The 19,218-nt window shown below is 43.4% G+C and overlaps 1 protein-coding gene across 1 annotated transcript in view; it reads right to left on the bottom strand.

The window, feature by feature from the left end:
• Nucleotides 1-1,249: 1,249 nt before the first annotated feature.
• Nucleotides 1,250-19,218, bottom strand: part of MSN (moesin) — a 192,655-nt gene continuing 174,686 nt past the window's right edge. Inside the window, exons 4-14 of the mRNA XM_053374240.1 lie at nucleotides 18,373-18,468; nucleotides 16,985-17,259; nucleotides 14,955-15,038; nucleotides 13,424-13,570; nucleotides 11,388-11,484; nucleotides 8,965-9,128; nucleotides 7,328-7,458; nucleotides 7,059-7,219; nucleotides 5,270-5,362; nucleotides 3,933-4,166; nucleotides 1,250-1,972 (exon numbers count right to left, since the gene is read on the bottom strand). Of these exons, the coding sequence (XP_053230215.1) occupies nucleotides 1,808-1,972; nucleotides 3,933-4,166; nucleotides 5,270-5,362; nucleotides 7,059-7,219; nucleotides 7,328-7,458; nucleotides 8,965-9,128; nucleotides 11,388-11,484; nucleotides 13,424-13,570; nucleotides 14,955-15,038; nucleotides 16,985-17,259; nucleotides 18,373-18,468 (1,647 nt within the window). The 3' untranslated portion in view covers nucleotides 1,250-1,807. The remainder of the gene's footprint in view (nucleotides 1,973-3,932; nucleotides 4,167-5,269; nucleotides 5,363-7,058; nucleotides 7,220-7,327; nucleotides 7,459-8,964; nucleotides 9,129-11,387; nucleotides 11,485-13,423; nucleotides 13,571-14,954; nucleotides 15,039-16,984; nucleotides 17,260-18,372; nucleotides 18,469-19,218) is intronic.

The raw sequence follows: 19,218 nt of genomic DNA, 5'->3' as shown, positions 1-19,218 counted from the left end.
GTTTCTAGTGGCACTGTTGGTATTAACACACTTTGGGAGGAAAGGGGCGGACGGAGAAGATCAGAAGAGATTATGCAGTTCAGGAGTTTAGAGGTGCAGAAGAGCAGGACAGCTTCTCTGCAAAAAAAACTCCTTTGAAAAAGAAGCTTCTTAGACTGAGGGTGGGGCGTGGGAAGACAGGCAGTCCCCAGCTGTACCTGATGCGGTCATGGCACAGGTAAAAGTGAGGTAACAAACTCTCTTGAAAAAAGGGAAGCCCTGCCAAAAAACTGGTGGCCAAAGTAGCACTAGAAGGTTCTGTCTGGACTTAGGAGGCAAATAGGAGCAACCTCCTAAAAGAAAAGCCACATAAAACTTCTTTAAAAATTCTGAAAAGCAAAAGGCACTCCAAGGCAAAGAAGGAGGAGGAGGAAGAGTTTGGATTTGATATCCTGCTTTATCACTACCCTAAGGAGTCTCAAAGCTGCTAACAATCTCCTTTACCTTCTTCCCCCACAACAAATACTCTGTGAGGTGAGTGAGGCTGAGAGACTTCAGAGAAGTGTGACTAGCCCAAGGTCACCCAGCAGCTGCATGTGGAGGAGAAGGAATCGAACCCGGTTCAGCAGATTACGAGTCCACTGCTCTTAACCACTACACCACACTGGCTCTCCAAAGAGATTTGGGGACAAGATCTGCTGCATTCCAACAACCAAGGCAGCAAAGACAGAAGCTTTTTCTTAAAATCAAAGGCAGGTTTTGTGACTGTGCAAGTGACTGGTGATGTGAAGAAGACAGGGTACTTTTTTGCATTTGGTCACAAGTAAACATGAGGACTCTATAAAAAATTTACACCCATGGAAAAGGATGTCATAAGGCACCGATAATGTGGGCTGTGTGTGCTACAAACCTCCCTTGAAAGGGTCAGCTGCAATATTTCCCCACATCTGTCTTACTCTCTGGGGTTTATGGCTGATGCACATCCTCTTCTGAACACTTAAGTTGAACTGTGCTGGTCAATATGAATGGGACCAAGTATGTTGCTGCTACCAATCCCAAACATCATCTCCCTATTTGACAAGGTTGGGGAACCTGGAGCCCTCCAGATACTGTTGAAATCTGCAATCTCTGGTGGGAATCGGTGGTCAGCAAAGTTTGGAGGCCAGCAACACACATAACTGGATATGGCAACATTTCAAGAGGGGAAAACAAAATATATTCAGATCACAACATTTATGGAATCCTGCCTCTTTCAACTGCTTAGGCAGTGGCATGTGCAAAGTGATAAAAAGATCAGGGTGATCCGTTTGGTCTGCTAAACCTCTGGGAATCATAAAAAGCTTTGGTCTTTCGTGTGTATGTATGTGTGGGTGGGTTGCACAAGAACATTAAATTCTGCTTCAGTAACTTTTCCTTCCGAACTTCTTCTTTTTTAATTATCAAAACTAGACAGGCTTAAAAAGTAAAGATACCCCAACACACAAGTCTCTTCAAACATTGGCTAGAGAGACTAGTTGCAGGGATGGGTCCTTGGGAGGGGGGTTCACAGGACCAGCACAGATGTTTCATAAAGCTGTATGGAACAGATTTCTCTCTTCAACCCAGGTTGAGAAAAGAAAATGGGGCATCACCATAAAAAATATATATAATTATTTTTAAGGCACAGCTGACTAATCCTGTTTCACCCTATGTTGGATGGCACCCAACTCTCAGACAGACTGTGGTGACTCTTCTGTAGTGGTTCCAGCACAATGCAGTTAAACACAGAAAAAAGGTGGCGGGGGAGGGAGGAAGAGTGCAGGGGAGGCAGCAGAAGGCTCACGAATGATTACATGGACTCAAACTCATCAATGCGTTGCTTGGTGTTGCCCTGCCGGATCTGGCGGAGGGTCTTGTATTTGTCACGGCCCAACCTCATGTTCTCGGCATGGATCATATCATTGGCAGTCTTCTTTGTTTCGTCGCGGGCATTGGCCAGCTCGGACGTGAGAGCCTGTAGGTGCAAAACGTGAAGGGAGGAAAGACCAGTTTTAAAATGTTATTTGCTTGTTTTATTTCATAGAATTTATACACTACTTGATTGTAAAAACCCTCAAGCAGTACACAATAAAATTATAGTAAAAGCCATAAAAGCAACATACGAAAGATAAAATCAGCAATAAAAGAAAAAATAGATCAAAACATCCATATGTTTTAGTCAAATGTGTTGCACTGTTTGGTGCAAGTGGAATCCCAGTTGCCTGAGGGCAGAGAGCCCCAGAGGGGAATGCTTCTCAGTGAAGGCCATTCACAAATCCAACAGTGAAAGAATCAAGTGACATTGCCTGAGCCAATCCAAGAACATAACAAGAGTCTGCTGGATGGGAGCAATGGTTGATCTGGTCCAGAACCATGCTCTCATCGTGGCCAACCAGATGCCTGTGGAAAATTTGCAGGGATGACCCAAGCAGAAGAACACTGAGCTTCTTTTTCCAAGGCTGAATTTTTGGGACAGTAATTGTCTCCCAGCCTAACTCACCTCACAGGGTTGTTGTGAGAATAAAATGGGGGAAGGGACCATGTATGGCACCTTGAGCTCTTTGTAGGAAATAGAAATCCAATAAAAAATACATAGCTCTCTTCTCCTCTGGCTCCCAGCAACTTGTATTCAGAAGCGTCTATATGGGGGTCAGTAAATCCCAACAGGAAAGGATGCTGGACCAGGTGGGCTCTGCCCTGGATGTTCTTAGGCAGGTAAAGAGCCAATAATAGCACTCAGAGAGTTCTGATACTCCAAACGTCTGAAACTCTCACCCACAGCTCCAATGTTTACATTCTCACACTAAAACTCTCATCTCAATTCATTTTACTGTATTATTATTATTATTATTATTATTATTATTATTATTATTTAACTGGAAGCCTCCCTCAATGTTTTACTGAAGTGCAGGGTGAAAATATTTTGCTAGAAAGAAGCCAAGATAAATTGCAGATGTGTCTGTACAATGGGAACTGGATCCTTCAGCTCTGTTGTGACAGGGCCCAAAATAGCATTTTGCCAGAAGAGGGTGTAGAGTCCAGCTGGCCAAAGAGACAGATGCATTTCCACCTGGCCCTTTTATTAACTTTATTGTGAAAGCCATCTGAAAATATTTACTGCTGGGAACAAAGTGGGAACTTAAGTGCAAGCACTGGATGTTACAAGAGACATATAGCCTCCTGCCAAAAACAGAAGCCTGGGACATTTCTCATCCTGTTTCCCACAATGTGCCAACAAATAAAAATCCATGTTATGATGAGATATTATGGTTGTTCAAACTTCCTGCCCCAATCCACCGGGTTGACAGGATGGGGGAACCAAGTGTGCTGATGAAGCATCTTTTACCACCAAGGTTTATGGGAAAGACATCATGGTATTAGCTATGCTACTCTTGTACCACCTATAGGTGGATCAAGCCCTTAACAACCTGCGACCAGGTTACCTGGGAGATGGCATTGCCCTCTTTATGGCCACTCAACCACTTGCTTCATTCTGTGTAACTGGCACTATTACAAGTGCCACATAATACCCAATCTGAATTTGTAAGAAATCAGTATTTTAGCGTGGCAGTACCTGCACTTTGGAACCCTCTGCCTATTGATAACAGCCAGGCACCTTTGCTGTACTTTTTCTGGCACCTGCTAAAATACTCAGGTATCTAGAAAGCTAGCTTGTTTTTATGTTTATTGTTGTCCTTCATGTTTTGAATGTTTCAAATAATTGTTTCTACAGCCCCCCCCCCTTATTGTTTTGTCTTTTTGGTAAATGGCTTTGAGCCTCGCCCCCACCCCCCATATAATCAAGCAGTGCATAAAATTTATGAGGTGAATAATAATAAATAGGTGGTGCTAGACATTTGAGGGAAGCGGGTCTCAGGCCCACACCCTGCCCACCAGCCGCACTCCCCCTCAAAGTAGTGTTGGCCCCACATTACCTTCAAGTGCTTCTGGACCCGCTCGTTCTTCTCTGCCTCCGTAGTCCGCTGCTCCTCGCTCCGGTCCTTGGCGGAGGCATGTGCCCTCAGCTCTGCGCTGGCCTCAGCAGCATTTTCATCCTGCTCATCATCATGTTCGTTCTCAGACTGCATTGGTTCTGGAACATGCTGGGTGACCATGGCTGACTTCAACTCCTCTTTAGTCTTCTCTAGGTCTTCCTGGACCATCTGGGCCTGAGGGAGGATATCAACCCACCAATGGGTTAGTGGAGCTGGCGTTTGTCCACAGACAGCTTTCCAGGTCATGTGACCAGCACAACTAAGCTGCTTCTGGCACAACGGAGCACCATGATGGAAGCCAGAGCACACGGAAATGCCATTTGCTTTCCAGCCACAGCGATACCTATTTATCTACTTGCATTGGTGTGCTTTTGAACTGCTAGGTTGGCAGGAGCTGGGACAGAACAATGGGAACTCACCCCGTTGTGCAGATTCGAACCACTGACCTTCTGATCGGCAAGCCGATCAGTGGTTTAGACCACAGCGCCACCCACGTCCTTATATATAAAGACTCAATTTCTCAATGAATACATTATATTGTGGTCTGCCCTTTCCAGTTCTCACCATATACGTAAGCTTAGCATTGCACACTATGTCCAAGGTTTAATATAGCATTCTCTCAAGAAGGTTGATCTCATTTTTGTCGAATTCTGACAAATCATAATTCTAGCACCACTTAAGAGATTCTGCATTAATTTGGTGTCATCCTGGTGCATCTGAGAAAGCCAGTGTGGTGTAGTGGTTAGAGTGCTGGGCTATGAACTGGGAGACCAGGGTTTGAATCCCCAGTCAGTCAAGAAACCTACTGGGTGACCTTGGGCTAGTCACTGCCCCTCAAGTCTAACCTACCTCACAGGGTTGTTGTGAGGATAAAATCAGGATGGGAGAACCACGTACACCACCTTTTGTTCTTTGGCAGAAACAATGATATATAAATGCAATAAATATCTAAATAAAATCAGGTCAGACCAGTGGGCCAAAGGTTCCCTCATTGTTGTTCTAGAGCAAGAGTCAAAGTCATGCATCACAGATTATCATGCATGTACTGGAGAGGGCCATGTCTATTTTACACAAGTTAAATGCACATTTGCTTCAACACTGACATTGTGGAAGGTGGACAACACGCCTTGTAGGCAGGATCCCCTGCCTCTCTGTGCAAATGGGGTGTCTTTACTTTTCCCCATCACTGGGACAAGGGGAAATGGGATGGTCACTCCTAGGCAGAGGAGAGGTAGGAAAAGGCTTGTTTCAAGACAGGACCAAGACACCCCACTCACTTTCTGCTGCCACTGCACAGCCTCGCTCTCCTTCTTCTGCCGAGCCAGTTCCAGCTGCAAGATCCTATTGGTGAGCTCCATCATTTCAGACGACTGCAGGAATTAACAGAAGATCACAAGTGAAGTAGGCGACCACGCTCCTAAAATGCTACTTTGCCCCACTACTCCCCAATCTGGCCCTTGCTCAGCTATAAGGTATAAAGTGTACTTTCCACACCCCTGCTGTGATCTTGGGATGCAGCTAAGAAAACTAATACAAAAATCAGATTTGTGAGTGTGCACAATTCTTCAAGAGAAGAACCCTGGTATACACACATACCACCCTAAGAGAATTACAGTTCCAAGGTCTCCTTTGGGGAGGGAATAACTATTAAACCAGTTTAAGCCTGCAGTGGAGCCTGGTTTCCTCTAGATAATGGGTCACCAACCTACGGCCCGGGGGCCAGATAAGGCCTGAGGGACTCGTTTATCCGGCCTGCAGCGACCCCTGCCACCGCCGGCCAGTCTTACCAGCTTGTGCGCATGCACACGGGCCTCCTCCGACCCAGATATGCACCATTTGCACATGCTCCCCCGCCCTCCGCGCAATCATTGCTGGAGACACCGGCCTGAGGCAAGGAAAACTTGGAGACCCCTGCTCTAGATCAGTGGTTCCTAGACCTCTTCGGCCCACCACCCAGTTCCCCTGCTCTCCCTATAAAAAGCATTATTGAGAATAGTGGTTTGCATGACCCACTAAGGAAGAGCATAACACAGCAAAATTCAAAGCAGTAATAAAATTACACATAGAATCCAGTTAAAACTATTTAGTTAAACTGATTCAAGAAAACTGATGGACTTATCCAGTGGTGCCAACTTTCCAAAGTTTAATAGTAATTCACACTTCCAGTATCCTTCCCCCCTTGCCTCTAAATGCCCCCCCCCCCCGAATCCCACCAGCCTCCAGGGTTAGAGTCAACAGCTTTTGGACTAATGGCTAGTCTAGCTCAGTACAAATGGCGGCCATTTCCTGCCTTTATGAGGACCCAGCTGCTGGTTAAATTATTTATTAATACTTGACCACCCTGGAAAGGCCTAGCAGATCTAATTTTTATATTCTAGCATAAATAATTCCTGTTGATGTGATGAACAACAGCGCCTATTCTACATTGGAATTTAAAATGTATCAGCATTATCAACATTATTTATTTGGACTACTACATTATGTATTGAAATGAACTGATAATGGGAAGTTGTATCAATATGCATGTTTGTCTAGTATGTTGTGAGCCACTTTGGGGTCATTTAAGTGGAAGAGCAGCATACAACATGCAACTTAGGAACTCCCTGCCTACTGACACAAGGGGCACTCACTGCACTCTTTTCAGTGCCTCTAAAACCATTTTTGATTGGCCAAACCTACCCAGATAGGTAAAACACGGACATATTTTTATCTGTTTTCAGTTTATCACTGATTTTAATTTTTTTAAAATGTTTTAAGTAATTGGTTTCACTGATAACTTTATCATTTTCTTTTTGTAAACCACTTTGGGTTTGCCTTTTTTTACAGTCAATGTGGTATATAAACTTTATGAAATAAAATAACTTAGCTGCTATTGCTGGGGGTTGAACTAGATTACCCCTTTGGGTCCCTTTCCAACTCTACAATTCTATATGATTCCATAAATACAATGACTTCCTAAGAACCCCAGAAGGGTCTAGCTGCAAGATCAGACCACTAGGCCTCCCCATCCAGCATCCTGTTCTCGCAGTGGCCAACGCAGGTGACGCTTTTGGAGAGCCAGCCTACCAGCTGCTCCTGGGTCTTCTTCTGGTCATTGGAGGCCTTCAGCAAGGCTTCTTTTGCCTCCTCAGCTTCCTGACGCTCCTTCGCCAGCTTCTCCGCTTCTTCCTGAGCTCGCTTCCTTTCTTGCTCCAACTCTAGTGCCTTGCGGGTCTGCTCTTCCAGTTCTAAAGAGAGAAAGAGAGATAGGTCTACAGCTTGCCCACCAACATTGTAAATCAGCACCAAGCTCCCTTCCCACCACCTGCAAGGTGGGCACCAGAAGCTTCCCCTACCTAGCTGAGCTTTCTTTGTCTGCTCTTCAATCTGCCTGAGCCGTTCCATCAGCTCCTCCTTCTCGCGTTCAATCTTTTCCTTCTCCTTCTCTGCCAGCTCCCTCTTCTTCTTCTCATTCTCCAGCAGGGCTCTAGGCAGGGAGGAAATGTGAAGGATAACACAAAGTTCAACCCCCACCTGGCTGACAGATTTCCAGTTCTCTCTTGTGCAACAAAACTCTTACAATCATAGAGAATCATAGAGTTGGAAGAGACCACAAGGGCCATCGAGTCCAACCCCCTCTTAGTTGGGGCATTCTCGTCTTGCATCAGAAGTTTTTTAGTCATCGGCAATCAATATTTTGTTTTTAGCGTAAATTAAAAGAAAAGTAATTTTCTAAACTTTTAATGCTGATGCTGCACTCGTTTGCTCAAACGGGCGCCTTCTGTGCCAACTTTTAAACACTAGCCGAAAGCTTTTCTGTACTGCCTGGCCTATGCCGGAAATTAAGAATACATCCTTCCACAATGGTTAATTGGTGTCTTGGTTTTTTTAAAAAATCTTTTTAATGGTTTTAGTTGTATAATTTTATATTTTTATTGCTGCAAACCACTTTGATATATGTGATATAGCAATATGCACATTTTTAAAAATAAACTAACAAATAAGCCTCCATCAGAACAGGAGTGGGGCAGGATCCAGCCAGTGGGCTGGTTCCTGAGCTTTCCCCCACCCCTGCAGGTTATTTTACAAGTGGGCAGGGCCACCCAGCTGTCAATCACCCGATATCACAACAACAACACATTCTTCCTTTGCGGAGGTAGCTTGAGCTGCACCCACAGAGCAGCATCCTTTGCAAACAGATATTTGGGCCTAGGAGTTAAGCACCACCGTTTGGCTGCACAATGGAATCCCCAACTTGGAGCTCCACAGCACAGCCAATCCCACCAGGGCCTGCTGTGACTGCCAATCAGCTGATGAACACAGACAGCAAGGCCTGCTTGCTAAGGAACAATCCACAGCATTTTAAGGCTTCCAAATGTTCCTTTGCAGCTTCCTCTCTACTTGCCCCACACCTATAAGGCAAACGAGTGTGGTGTGAGGAAAACAGACTTCTAAGCTGAATTGTGACCCATGCTGAGCCTATTTGACCTATCACCTGGAGCTTTCTCCCACTGCTACATCCTTCTCCCTGCAGCTACAGGGAAATGCTGTCCACATATGTTACGGGATAGACCCATTTCACAGAAAAACCATACACTTTGCATGCAGTGGGAGTCCAACAGAATCCAGAGAGCCACAGTTTCTCCATACCAATGTGAAACTAAGAAAAGACTGCTGGATCAGACCAAAGAGGACCCATCTAGTCCAGCATCCTGTTCTCACAGAAGCCCCAATAGGAAATCCACAAGCAGGATCTGAGCGCTTCCACCCTCCCTTGTGGTTTCCAGGGGGCGTAGGCCTCTTCTACTATATTCCAGCTGCAGGATTTGCCTATGGAAAGAACACATGCCACACCCCAATCACTAAACTCCAATCTTGCCACAACCTTTCCTACAGATGGCCATGACTAAGACACTGTGCACCAGCGTTCGGGAACCAGTTATGTCAGCATTTGGCACTCTGTTCAGAGGCGTTTGCATTCAGTTGAACGCACCTCTCCATCTGTTTTTGATGCTTCTCCTCTCGGGCTTGAGCCTTCATCTGCTGCACCTCAATTGTGTCTGGCTTACGCCGACGCATGTAGAGCTCATGGTTCCCCATGCAAAGAGCCAGAATACGCTTGTTAATCCTTAGCCGTGGGGCATAGAATACAAAGTCCTTTGAAAGAAAGATGAAAAATAAAGAATGAATCATGGATGTACCTGCGTCACTTCCCTTTCTTCTCCAGTAGTAGCTAATGCCTCAAGTACATGCAAAATAGCATCCAATTAATTAGGCAATTTCCCCCATGCAAAAAGACAAAGGGAGCAAAAAAGAGCTAAATGGTTGTTCAGCAACCTTTAGCTTCAATGAGTCAGGAAGCTGGAAATCTGGATAGGAATTTAAATCTGAAAGATGGCCTTTAAATAAACCTCACTCGAATATTAGTGGAGCATGTCTACATTGTGTTGCTGTTGAAATGTTGCACACAACCAGCTTTGAGTGTTGTCTAAAAACCAAACATTAACACAATAAAATATCCCATTACTGGAAAAAGAAAAGCACAACAAATTAATACATTATCAGATTGAAGTAGCAGAAGTAAGTGAACTTTACGCTAATCAACAGGAACCACCATCAAGTCCCCACCACCACCTCTGCACTATTGGTGCCCCAGGCAGAAAATCCCAGGCACAACCCTTGCCTCTGAAAAAGAGGGGATGCAGAGCAGGGCTTCTACCACAGGTAGAAAGAACGGTGACTGTACACACATAGCCTTAGAATCTGAACGTCACCAGTAAGCACTTTAACCTGGCTTTGGGAGCAAACAGCCAGTGCAGCAGAATTAGAATGGGAAAGCTGAGCTGCAACTCGCCTTGTCAAAGAGGCAGGCCACAAACCCGCTTCTCCTGCTTCTGAGCTGTCTTTAAAAGACATGCCCCAACCCAACCCAGAGGTGTTGAACAACTCATTTTTCTTTTTTACTAAGACAAAATCCTGAAGAGGAACAGACACCCCATCTGATAGAGAATACATGTTCAACTCTGCAGCAGAGAGACCCCAGAACTTCAGTCCCAAAGCCTCAATATTTTGGCATTGGCTACTCAAAAAAAAACAAAACACACACACACACAAAAATGTGTGCTCCCAGGGCAGGAGGGAATTCAGAATGCTTTTATGTCATCTGGTAGGACTTTATTTCCTATACTTTGGACTTGTATGTGCAACACTCACCAGTCACACCAGCTGAGGAAATACGGATGTCTTTGTTTTAATGGTGCATCTCACTATTTCTTTCTCTTATTATCTACTGTTTGCTTGCTTTGCATATGGTATGAGGTAATATCCTGCAACTGCACTTTTGAGTTCTTAGTAATGGTAATAAATAATTATTTAAAACAAACAAATTCTACCAATCAGCTACTTGTTGAAGAAAAGGGGGAGGTAGCTCTGTATGCAAACCCTGGATATGCTGAAGCTATAACCAAGGGATCCCATTAAATCAAATCACACACCCCCATAAAGAAAAAAGGCTTTGGAAGAATTCCGTGCATCCAGACAAGGCATTCAAGTGCCAGGAACCATTCATCTTTGCAGCGATATTGCTGTTACTTACACACAGCAAGGTTCACCTTTTCCAGAGTGAGCTGTCTCACCGCAGGAAAACTGTTCTCATGAAAATGAAGGGAAGACCTTTTTTGGCACAATTGCTGACCCAGAAAAACAAAGCAGATGTCCAGGAACCAGTTAATCTAAAGAGTCCTGAAGCACTTCTGCTACCAGAAAGGCAAGAGCAATCCAGAGATCTCAATGGGATTGAATTGAACAGAGTTTGAGGGTTCACTGCTCACTCAGCCCCGCAGATGAAAACAAATGTACAACTTCTCTCTAGCTTTTGTTTCAAACACCCAATGAATTTACCTCATCTTTGGAAGAAGAAGACACTTGACTAACCACAATGGGCTTTTATGTTCTATCACTAAACTACCAAGTGGAAAACTCTTCACACAAATGACTGTTTGAAAAGCTCTTCGTTCCTTAGAGTGCCCTTCGTTCCTTAGAGTGCCCATCAAACCAGCTGTATACCCAGTTGTGTGAGGTTTATTGCAGCCCTCTGCAATCTGCTGAGCTCCACACATTTTAGACTGCAACTACTACCAGTCCCAGCCAGTTTGAGCACAGTAAAACAAACAAACAAAGAAACAAGCAAACAAACAAACAAACAAACAAACAAACAAACAAACAAACAAACTGGGAGTCACTTGTTTATGAAAATCTAAATGTTCATTCTGTCACCAGGGGATTTCCCATCACAACCAACTGGCTTTTTTGGTTATGTAGATAGAGCAAAATAGAACAACCCCAAATTACTGATTTTCAATTAAATATTTGAATAGATTATTAACTAAAAATTTTAAACTACAAATGAAATCTTACTGGGGCTTTCTTGTCGATGGGCTTGATAACAAACTTCTTATCGTTGAATGAAATGTTTCTAATCTCACTCCAAGGGAATCCGATTTTTGGTGTTAACCTGAAAAAGATGAAAGAAAGGATTTAATGTTTCAAAAGCTGAGCCCATTGGAATACTTTGGCAGTTAAACAACCTGACTACACTGATGTGGCACGAATGCTTTTCCATCACTGAGACAAAAGAGGTAATGTTGCTCAGAATTTACAAAACCAGATACACTGAATTTATGTAAGATTTGCACAGAATGCAATGTAAGTGGCTTGGACAGTGGCTTGTCCAAATTGCCCAAAGCAACATACTAAATCCTAGGCCTCAAAAGGATACAGGATTTGGAGCCTGGAGAAAATATACACAATCTTAAATGCAACTCAGGCTATTAGGTGAGTGCAGACCCATTCCATGTGATTTCCATCTTATATGAAGACACTTACTGAGGAACTGGTGCCTATACAGTGGTACCTCGGGTTACATACGCTTCAGGTTACATACACTTCAGGTTACAGACTCCGCTAACCCAGAAATATTACCTCGGGTTAAGAACTTTGCCTCAGGATGAGAACAGAAAAAACACACCGGTGGCACAGCGGCAGCAGGAAGCCCTATTAGCTAAAGTGGTGCTTCAGGTTAAGAACAGTTTCAGGTTAAAGAACAGACCTCCAGAATGAATTAAGTTCTCAACCCGAGGTACCACTGTACACACAATATTATTAATCCAATGAGTGGATGCTTTGGTAGATGTGCTACTGGCCTTTTTACACAGTGCATTTTGCGTTACATTGCAGAAAGGGGACACCCAACAAAAGCTTGCACCAGTTTGGTTCACAAGGTTCGGAGGTCCCTGCAGTTACCTGCTTTGTTAATACTTTGTTAATTAAAATCAGTACCCAGAGGAAATATATAGGGTACATGAGGTCAGGAGTGCATAGATCAGTAATTCCCAAAGAAGCACCAGTCCAGATGTGGATCACACAGGGCACCACAGGAAGACTCAAGCATGTAAACTACTATAGAAAATAAACTCCCACTTCTTTCTGGGATCACTTGCCCTATGTAACCTGATAAAAATACTTCCTTAAATTCAAAGGATCAATTGAATTGGGAGTATGAAAGCAAGACATAATCATGGAGCATCTCTCAGGCTCAAGAAAGTCCAGATGTTGCTGGACTACAACTCTCATCACCAACTCTGTTGTCGCAGATGAGCCCCATCAGGCCTCCTCTTCCCTCAATGGGGCAGCCATTCCCTCAGGCTGCTTCAGTGGGAGATAAGACCAGTTCCAACAAGCACCTCCGCCTACCACTGAACTATGTAGGCTGGTCATTATAGGAACAATTGCTTGAGAACTGGTATGGGAGATTTCCACCCTGCTCTCTTCCCTCCCTATCCCCTTTCCCTTGTGTGCCATTTAAAAGAAAGGGGGGGGGGAAAGATTGTAAGTCTGTGGGAGGTGACTGCCTTGTTTTAATCAATGGCATGTAAGCCATTCTCAGAGCCATTTTGGCTGAAGAGTGGGGTACAAAGGCTCTAAATAAACACAATAAATAAATCATCTCTGGCCCCATGTCACACTATCTAGAATGGATGGTGCTTGGGATTCAAGCCTTCCCATACCCAATCTCAGGTTCCAATCTCAAATAAAATTTCTGGGAAATAAACACCCACCCATCAGATTGGGATATAAATATTACACCACATTATCTCTCCCACTAAATAAAGACTCTCCCTAGGAGACTAAGGCTTTGCATTTAGTCCCCTATGATGGATCCAGCAAAAGCTTTAGCTGTCATAGATAAAGACGATATGAACTGCACAAGGTGGGGACTGACATGAAAGAACTGCTGCTGTGATGGTTTCCTGTGAGCCTCCTGAAAACATCTTGGTAGCCAGCTGGCAAATGCTAGAAGCAGGTTGCTGGACTTAGATGCACCTTTGCCTGATGCAACAGATGGCCCTCTCCCCTCCCAGTCCCCATGCAAGTTTGAAGGACAGTCTTGTTACCTGTCATTGTGCTCATAAATGTTGAGTCCAAGGGCATCGACTCCCAACCAAAGTTCTGAGCCCTTCTTGTTCTTAATACTGAAGTAGTTCACACCATACATCTCCAGATCTTGTGCAATTTTCAGATATTCCAAGATGGCATCTTCTCTAAAAGTACACAAGAGAATGGATTTTTAATGCAATCTTCGCAAAGTTTGGCAGAGTTTAAAAGTGGTTCAAAACACAACACTTCTGACCTCCTGTAAATACAATGATGGGTTTTTCCAACCAAGGCTCCAAGCATATTTTTAAACTACGAAGAGGTAGCAAGTTGCCTATATCAACAGCATCCCTTCCAGAGGTTGTCACGCCCCACCCAGTCCCACTCAACACAGTCTCAAGGGTTACAATCGATGGATTTTGTAATCATCATCAGGAGGCGAAGGGAGAGCTACAGGTTAGCAATTCTTTGTCAAATCATACTGCATTAATACTATTGCAAATGCCCAAGGATCTAGCAAAGCTATTATAAGGTTTTTCTATGGAAAAGGGGGCCAATATATTCCGGCAGCCTCCCAGGTCTTTGCTGCAAAAATATTAATACAACTGACATATGGCTCTCAGATCTGCAGCTTCTTAAACCTTGCTCCCTTAGAATCATTCCAAACTAAGTTCTATCGCTGCCTGCTAGGGATCCCTTCTTGTGTGTCTAACATAGCTGTCTGCCTGTAGGTTGGACAAATCCCTGTTAGTGCTCGGATATGGATTCTGAAGATCCATGATTGGTTAAAACTTATCTTTTTCTCTGTTGGGTTGGCACCCTTAACCCTACTGGATTCCTATCAATCCAAATGGAAAGCTACACTGTATGAAAAGCTAAGAGGCTTGGGGTTTTCCCCACAGACCCTGATAGCTGTAGGTTATGAGAAAGCTAGAGCAATAATCCACCAATGAATTTGGGATGTGGAACTGCAATGCCACGTGAGCGAGATGAATAAACACCCAACAATAAAAGATAATGGGAGAGGATTTACCCCAGCCAATTATTTGTCAAAATTACAAATACCTAAATACAGACAGTCGGTATTTGTTACCCCTGCTATGCAAAAATCTCCAAATGAATCCGAACTTCAATGTCTAAAATCCCTGGGAGATGACAAGGAACCTGAGATCACATTAAGGGTAGCCAAATTCTGTGTGATTGCCATAAAACTTAGGGAACAAGCTGTGCTATCATAATGATTAAGGCCTTAAATGATAATTTTAGGTTATATGTTAGTGACTAAGTTTTAATTTATTTTTTTAACTGTTGCTATATCTGTATTCTCCTTGTTATACCTAATTGCAAATTCAAATGTATTCCTATTGTGTTTTATGACTTCCTTGATATTGTATGTGGGCTGGAACTGGTCTGTGACCAAAATAATAAAATTCATTCATTACTGCCTTGACTTCTGTGACGCACTTTGAATATTTAAAAATGAAGCTATATTATGAACAAAAGATGCTCTTATACAACACAAACCAATTATTGCTATAATTTCAGCCTTACCTGAGCATTCCTCGATGTTCTTCATGCCACACCTGGATCCTTTCCTCCCACTGATCCTTGTTAAGTTTGTGCTGCTCCAAAACCCTAGGAAGTAAAGAACAGCAAAGCACATCAGGAGATAAGCAGCTTCCATACTTCTAAAACTGTGGCAAAGGAAGCTTGTGGGGAATTTATTTTTCAAACTTCCTCTATCTGTACAAAGGAAAATGTAGTCCCCTAAGCTAAATCAGTGGTCTGGTGCTTCTACCTAATACAAAGGTGGGGAACCGGATGCAGGCAGTTAGCCAGATCCTTATCTCCCCTAGGAGATAAGAGCCAAATTGCACATGTCGGTGGGGCCTGGTCATCTGTCAATCATCTGAGAGCCCCACATTTGGAATATTGTGTACATGTACACTTTTGGTCTCCTCATCTCAAAAAGGATAATGCAGAGTAGGAAAGGGCTCAGAATAAGGCAACTAAAATGATCAAGGGGATGGAGTGACTCCCCTTTGAAGAAATGTTGCAATGTCTGGGACAGTACAGAGAAAAGGCAAGTAAGAGGCGACATGACACATGTTTATAAAAGTATGCATGACATGGAGAAAGTGGAGAGAAAACTCACAGACATCCAATGAAGATGAATGTTGGAAGATGCAGTACAGGTAAAAGAAAGGGCTTCTCTTCAAGCAGTACAGAGAAACTATGGAACACACTCCCACAGGAGGCAGTAATGGCCACCAATCTAGATGGCTTTAAAAGAAGACTGGGCAAATTAATGGATAGGAATAAGATTATTGAGGGCTACTAGCCATGATAGCTACGCTCTGCCTTCACAGTTGGAGGCAGTGATGCTTCTGAATCCCAGCTGCTGGAAACCACAGGAGAGGAGAGTGTGGCTGTTGTGCTTGAATGTGGCAACCCCACGGTGCTGCTATTCCATGGGAGTCCGAAGTCAGTGCTGACAGGCAATTTTGTGAGCAAGCAAGGTGAGTCCTTCTCCTGAACCTCCCATGCCTGATTGGATGGAGAGGGAGTGCTTGTTCAACCTTGCAGGAAGCTTTGGAGTCTGAATGAGAAGGTGCTAAGCTATCTTTTTCTGCTGATTCTATATTTCCCAGTCTCTCTTGTTTTTTGCCAGCAAGGCTTGGGAAGAGAATTCTACCCAAGCAGGAAATACAAGACCCCTGATTTTCCTTAGCTCTGCCACACTGCAGAACAAATTAGAGAAACTCAGACTCTAGGGCAGAGAGGTGAGAGTGGGGAACTCTTAGCAATGACTGAGAAAGGCCCAGCTAGTACACTAGTGTTTGCCTCCATTGTAGGAGGTGGTGTGCCTCTGAATATGTTGTTGAGGAACATGAGCAGAAGAAGATGCTGTTGTGTCTTGCTTGTGTGCTTCCTAGCAACATCTGGTGACTGTGGTAAACAGTACACTGGCTGAAATGGGCCTTTGGACTGATCCAGCAGGACTCTTCTTATGCCCCCCTGGATTTAAGAACTTAAGAGGAGCCTGCTGGATCGGGCCAAAGACCCACCTATAGCCCAGTGGCCAACCAGATGCCCCCAAGGGAAAGCAGGACCTAAGCACAAGTACCACACCCTCCCCTCCTGTGGTTTCTAGCACCTGGTATTTAGAAGCATTGCTGCCTAGAACTGGAGGAAGAGCATAAAAAATGTGGCTAACAGCCATCTGTAGCCCTCTCCTTCATTTAAATGAGCATTTTCTGTTTCCACACAAATAGAAATGTGACTACAGAAGGCAATTATGTGTAACAACATGAATGAGGCATAAACCAGAGATAGACAGATAGGTCTATCCCCAGCTGGAGCAACTTACGAACATCTTGTGGGGAGCAGACAGGACTGAGTCACTCTTAGGCTAGCAGCTGATTGTCTTTACACTGAGATCACCAGTCACTTATGGAAGTTAACACACTGCACCTTTTTTTACTGCCATTTAGATCCACTGGAAGAATATGAATGGTGAAAGTCACCAGGAAGTAGTACACTTCCCATAAGGCTAGAAGCATGTGTCAAATCTGACCTACCTTAGAGGAAGCAGTTTGTCGCCAGTAAGGTAACCAGGGTTGTGCACCTCCTTGTTGAAGTCACCATATTTGGACTGGACAGCATAGGAAGCCAACAGGACGGCAGTTTCTGGAGGACAGTAGATGTCATCGTTCAGGATGCCCTCCTTCACTTGGAGGAAGAACAGGCGCTGGGTTATGTCCTGGATCAGCTCCTCTGCCACATCCTCTGGGTAGAATTTGGCACGGAATTTGAAAAGCAGCGGGCTCTCTTTGCGGACATCCTGCGCTGTTACCTGCAGCGAATTGGTAACAAGGTCTAGATCAGTGGTTCCCAAACCTTTTCAGGCCACACACATACACACGGGCCATAGACTCAAGCCCAGTGCCCACCCCATAAAAAGTGTTATTCAGAATAGTGGTTTAAATAAGACAGTAGCACGTTTCAAAACAGTAATGATTCACTGCACATTAATCAGAATCCATCAAAACTGTTTAGTTTAATTAATTCAACAAAACTGATTAACTTGATCCGGCAACACTAGTTTTCAGAGTCTGGTAGTAATTTAGCAATAGTCTTAGACACCAGATTTAGTAACTACTTAACTGTTCAGCAAATTCTTAATGCATTGGGTGATAACAGTTTCCCAAATGTCTGAATTAAAGTTACTTAGCAGGAGTCTTAGATCATCAACTCTAGTGCCCCCTAGATAATCCCACCTCCCCCTGGGGGCGATACTGTTCCCTATGAGAACATTTGTAGAATGACACTTTCATCCAACTATTGTACATTCAATGAACGACCACTTTTGTGATGGCTTTGTACAGCTGTTGTTATTGTAGATATTACTTTTTCTTTTCTCCTTTTTTATATCTAATTCACTTGTAACTGAAAATCATCAAAAACATGTTTTTTACAAATAGAACATACCCAGACCTTTTCTTCCTAATAAAGTCAGGGTTCAGGAGTATTTATCCTGAGACTGCAACTCCTGTTAAGTTAAGGCAGCATTTTCTTGGTGCAATCTGATTTTTTTTAAAAATAAAATTGCTGGGGTTTCTCCTACTGCTCTGGAGAAACACTAAAAAAAGAAAAAGAAACTGCTGCTTCTCAAAAAAGTGGGACCCTGTCTTTTTGTGGGTGAGGCAGCAAGCAAACAGGTATGTCTATAATTATATTTATTTATATCTTCCCTTTCCTCTGACTGGGATTCAAGGCAGCTAACATGAATTAAAATGATGCAGATAAAATACAGAAAGCTTAGCTACATAGATGATAGATAGATAGATAGATAATGACAGTTTAAAAAGTCATTAAGCTCTAATATAATTAAAACAATATAAAAAATAAATCTATTAAAATCCAGACAATAAAACAAAGGATGACATATGCCCACATCAGTAATTACCTTTTTGTTGAGTTTCAGCCATGTAGAGAAGCCCTTGGTATCCTGGTACTGGAGTCCAAAAAACCAAACCTCTCTCAGACCTATTGTTTTCACAACCTGTTTAGGAAAACCAAAGAGAAAGGTACTTTTAAGCAAAAGTTACAGGTGGTTGTATTTGGGCTCAAATGTGGCCTAGGAAAGGTGCTACGTATCTCCAGGAACACTCAGTGGCATAAAAACAGGGGAAAGTTCAACAAAGGAAAGAAAGTGCTTAGCAGTGAAACCCCACATTAAGATCCAGTGGTGAAGATTTTAAAAGCAAAAACAAACATTTTAACTTTTGCTTCCCCCCTCGCTCCAGAAACACTATTGCCGATTCTCCCCCTCCCGTTCCATAAGCTCATCCCCAGCGCCCCCTACCCTGTAAGAAACATTATTCAGAATAGCGGCTTGCACGAACCATTAACAACACGATAAAATTCAAAATAGTAACAATGAATTGCACATTTATTTAAAATCCAATTTAAACTGTTTAGTTTAACTGATTCAACAAAACTTATGAACTTGATCCAGTGATGCCAGCTCTTCAAAGTCTGACAGACAAATATCGGGGGGGGACGAGGGAAAAGACAAGAAAGCCTTATAAAATGTTGCTGTCTTAAAGCACAAAACTCTAATTGCATTAAGAAAGGCACACATAATCATTCAAGTTATGGTGTGTTTATAGATGCTAACAGCCTGTTTTCTTCTTATGGGTAAGGCACATTAGCTCTAACGGCACTGAGGCTAAGAATTCATAGGACTCCAAGAAAACCAAGAAAAATGCCAACTGCCTCATCAGCTTGAATGTCTAGTGCCTGTTTTTCA

The sequence above is a fragment of the Podarcis raffonei genome, chromosome Z, assembly GCF_027172205.1.
Source record: "Podarcis raffonei isolate rPodRaf1 chromosome Z, rPodRaf1.pri, whole genome shotgun sequence".
Classification (NCBI taxonomy): domain Eukaryota; kingdom Metazoa; phylum Chordata; class Lepidosauria; order Squamata; family Lacertidae; genus Podarcis; species Podarcis raffonei.
Note: the sequence above shows the minus strand (reverse complement) of the source record. Positions and strands in the feature narration are given on the sequence as shown.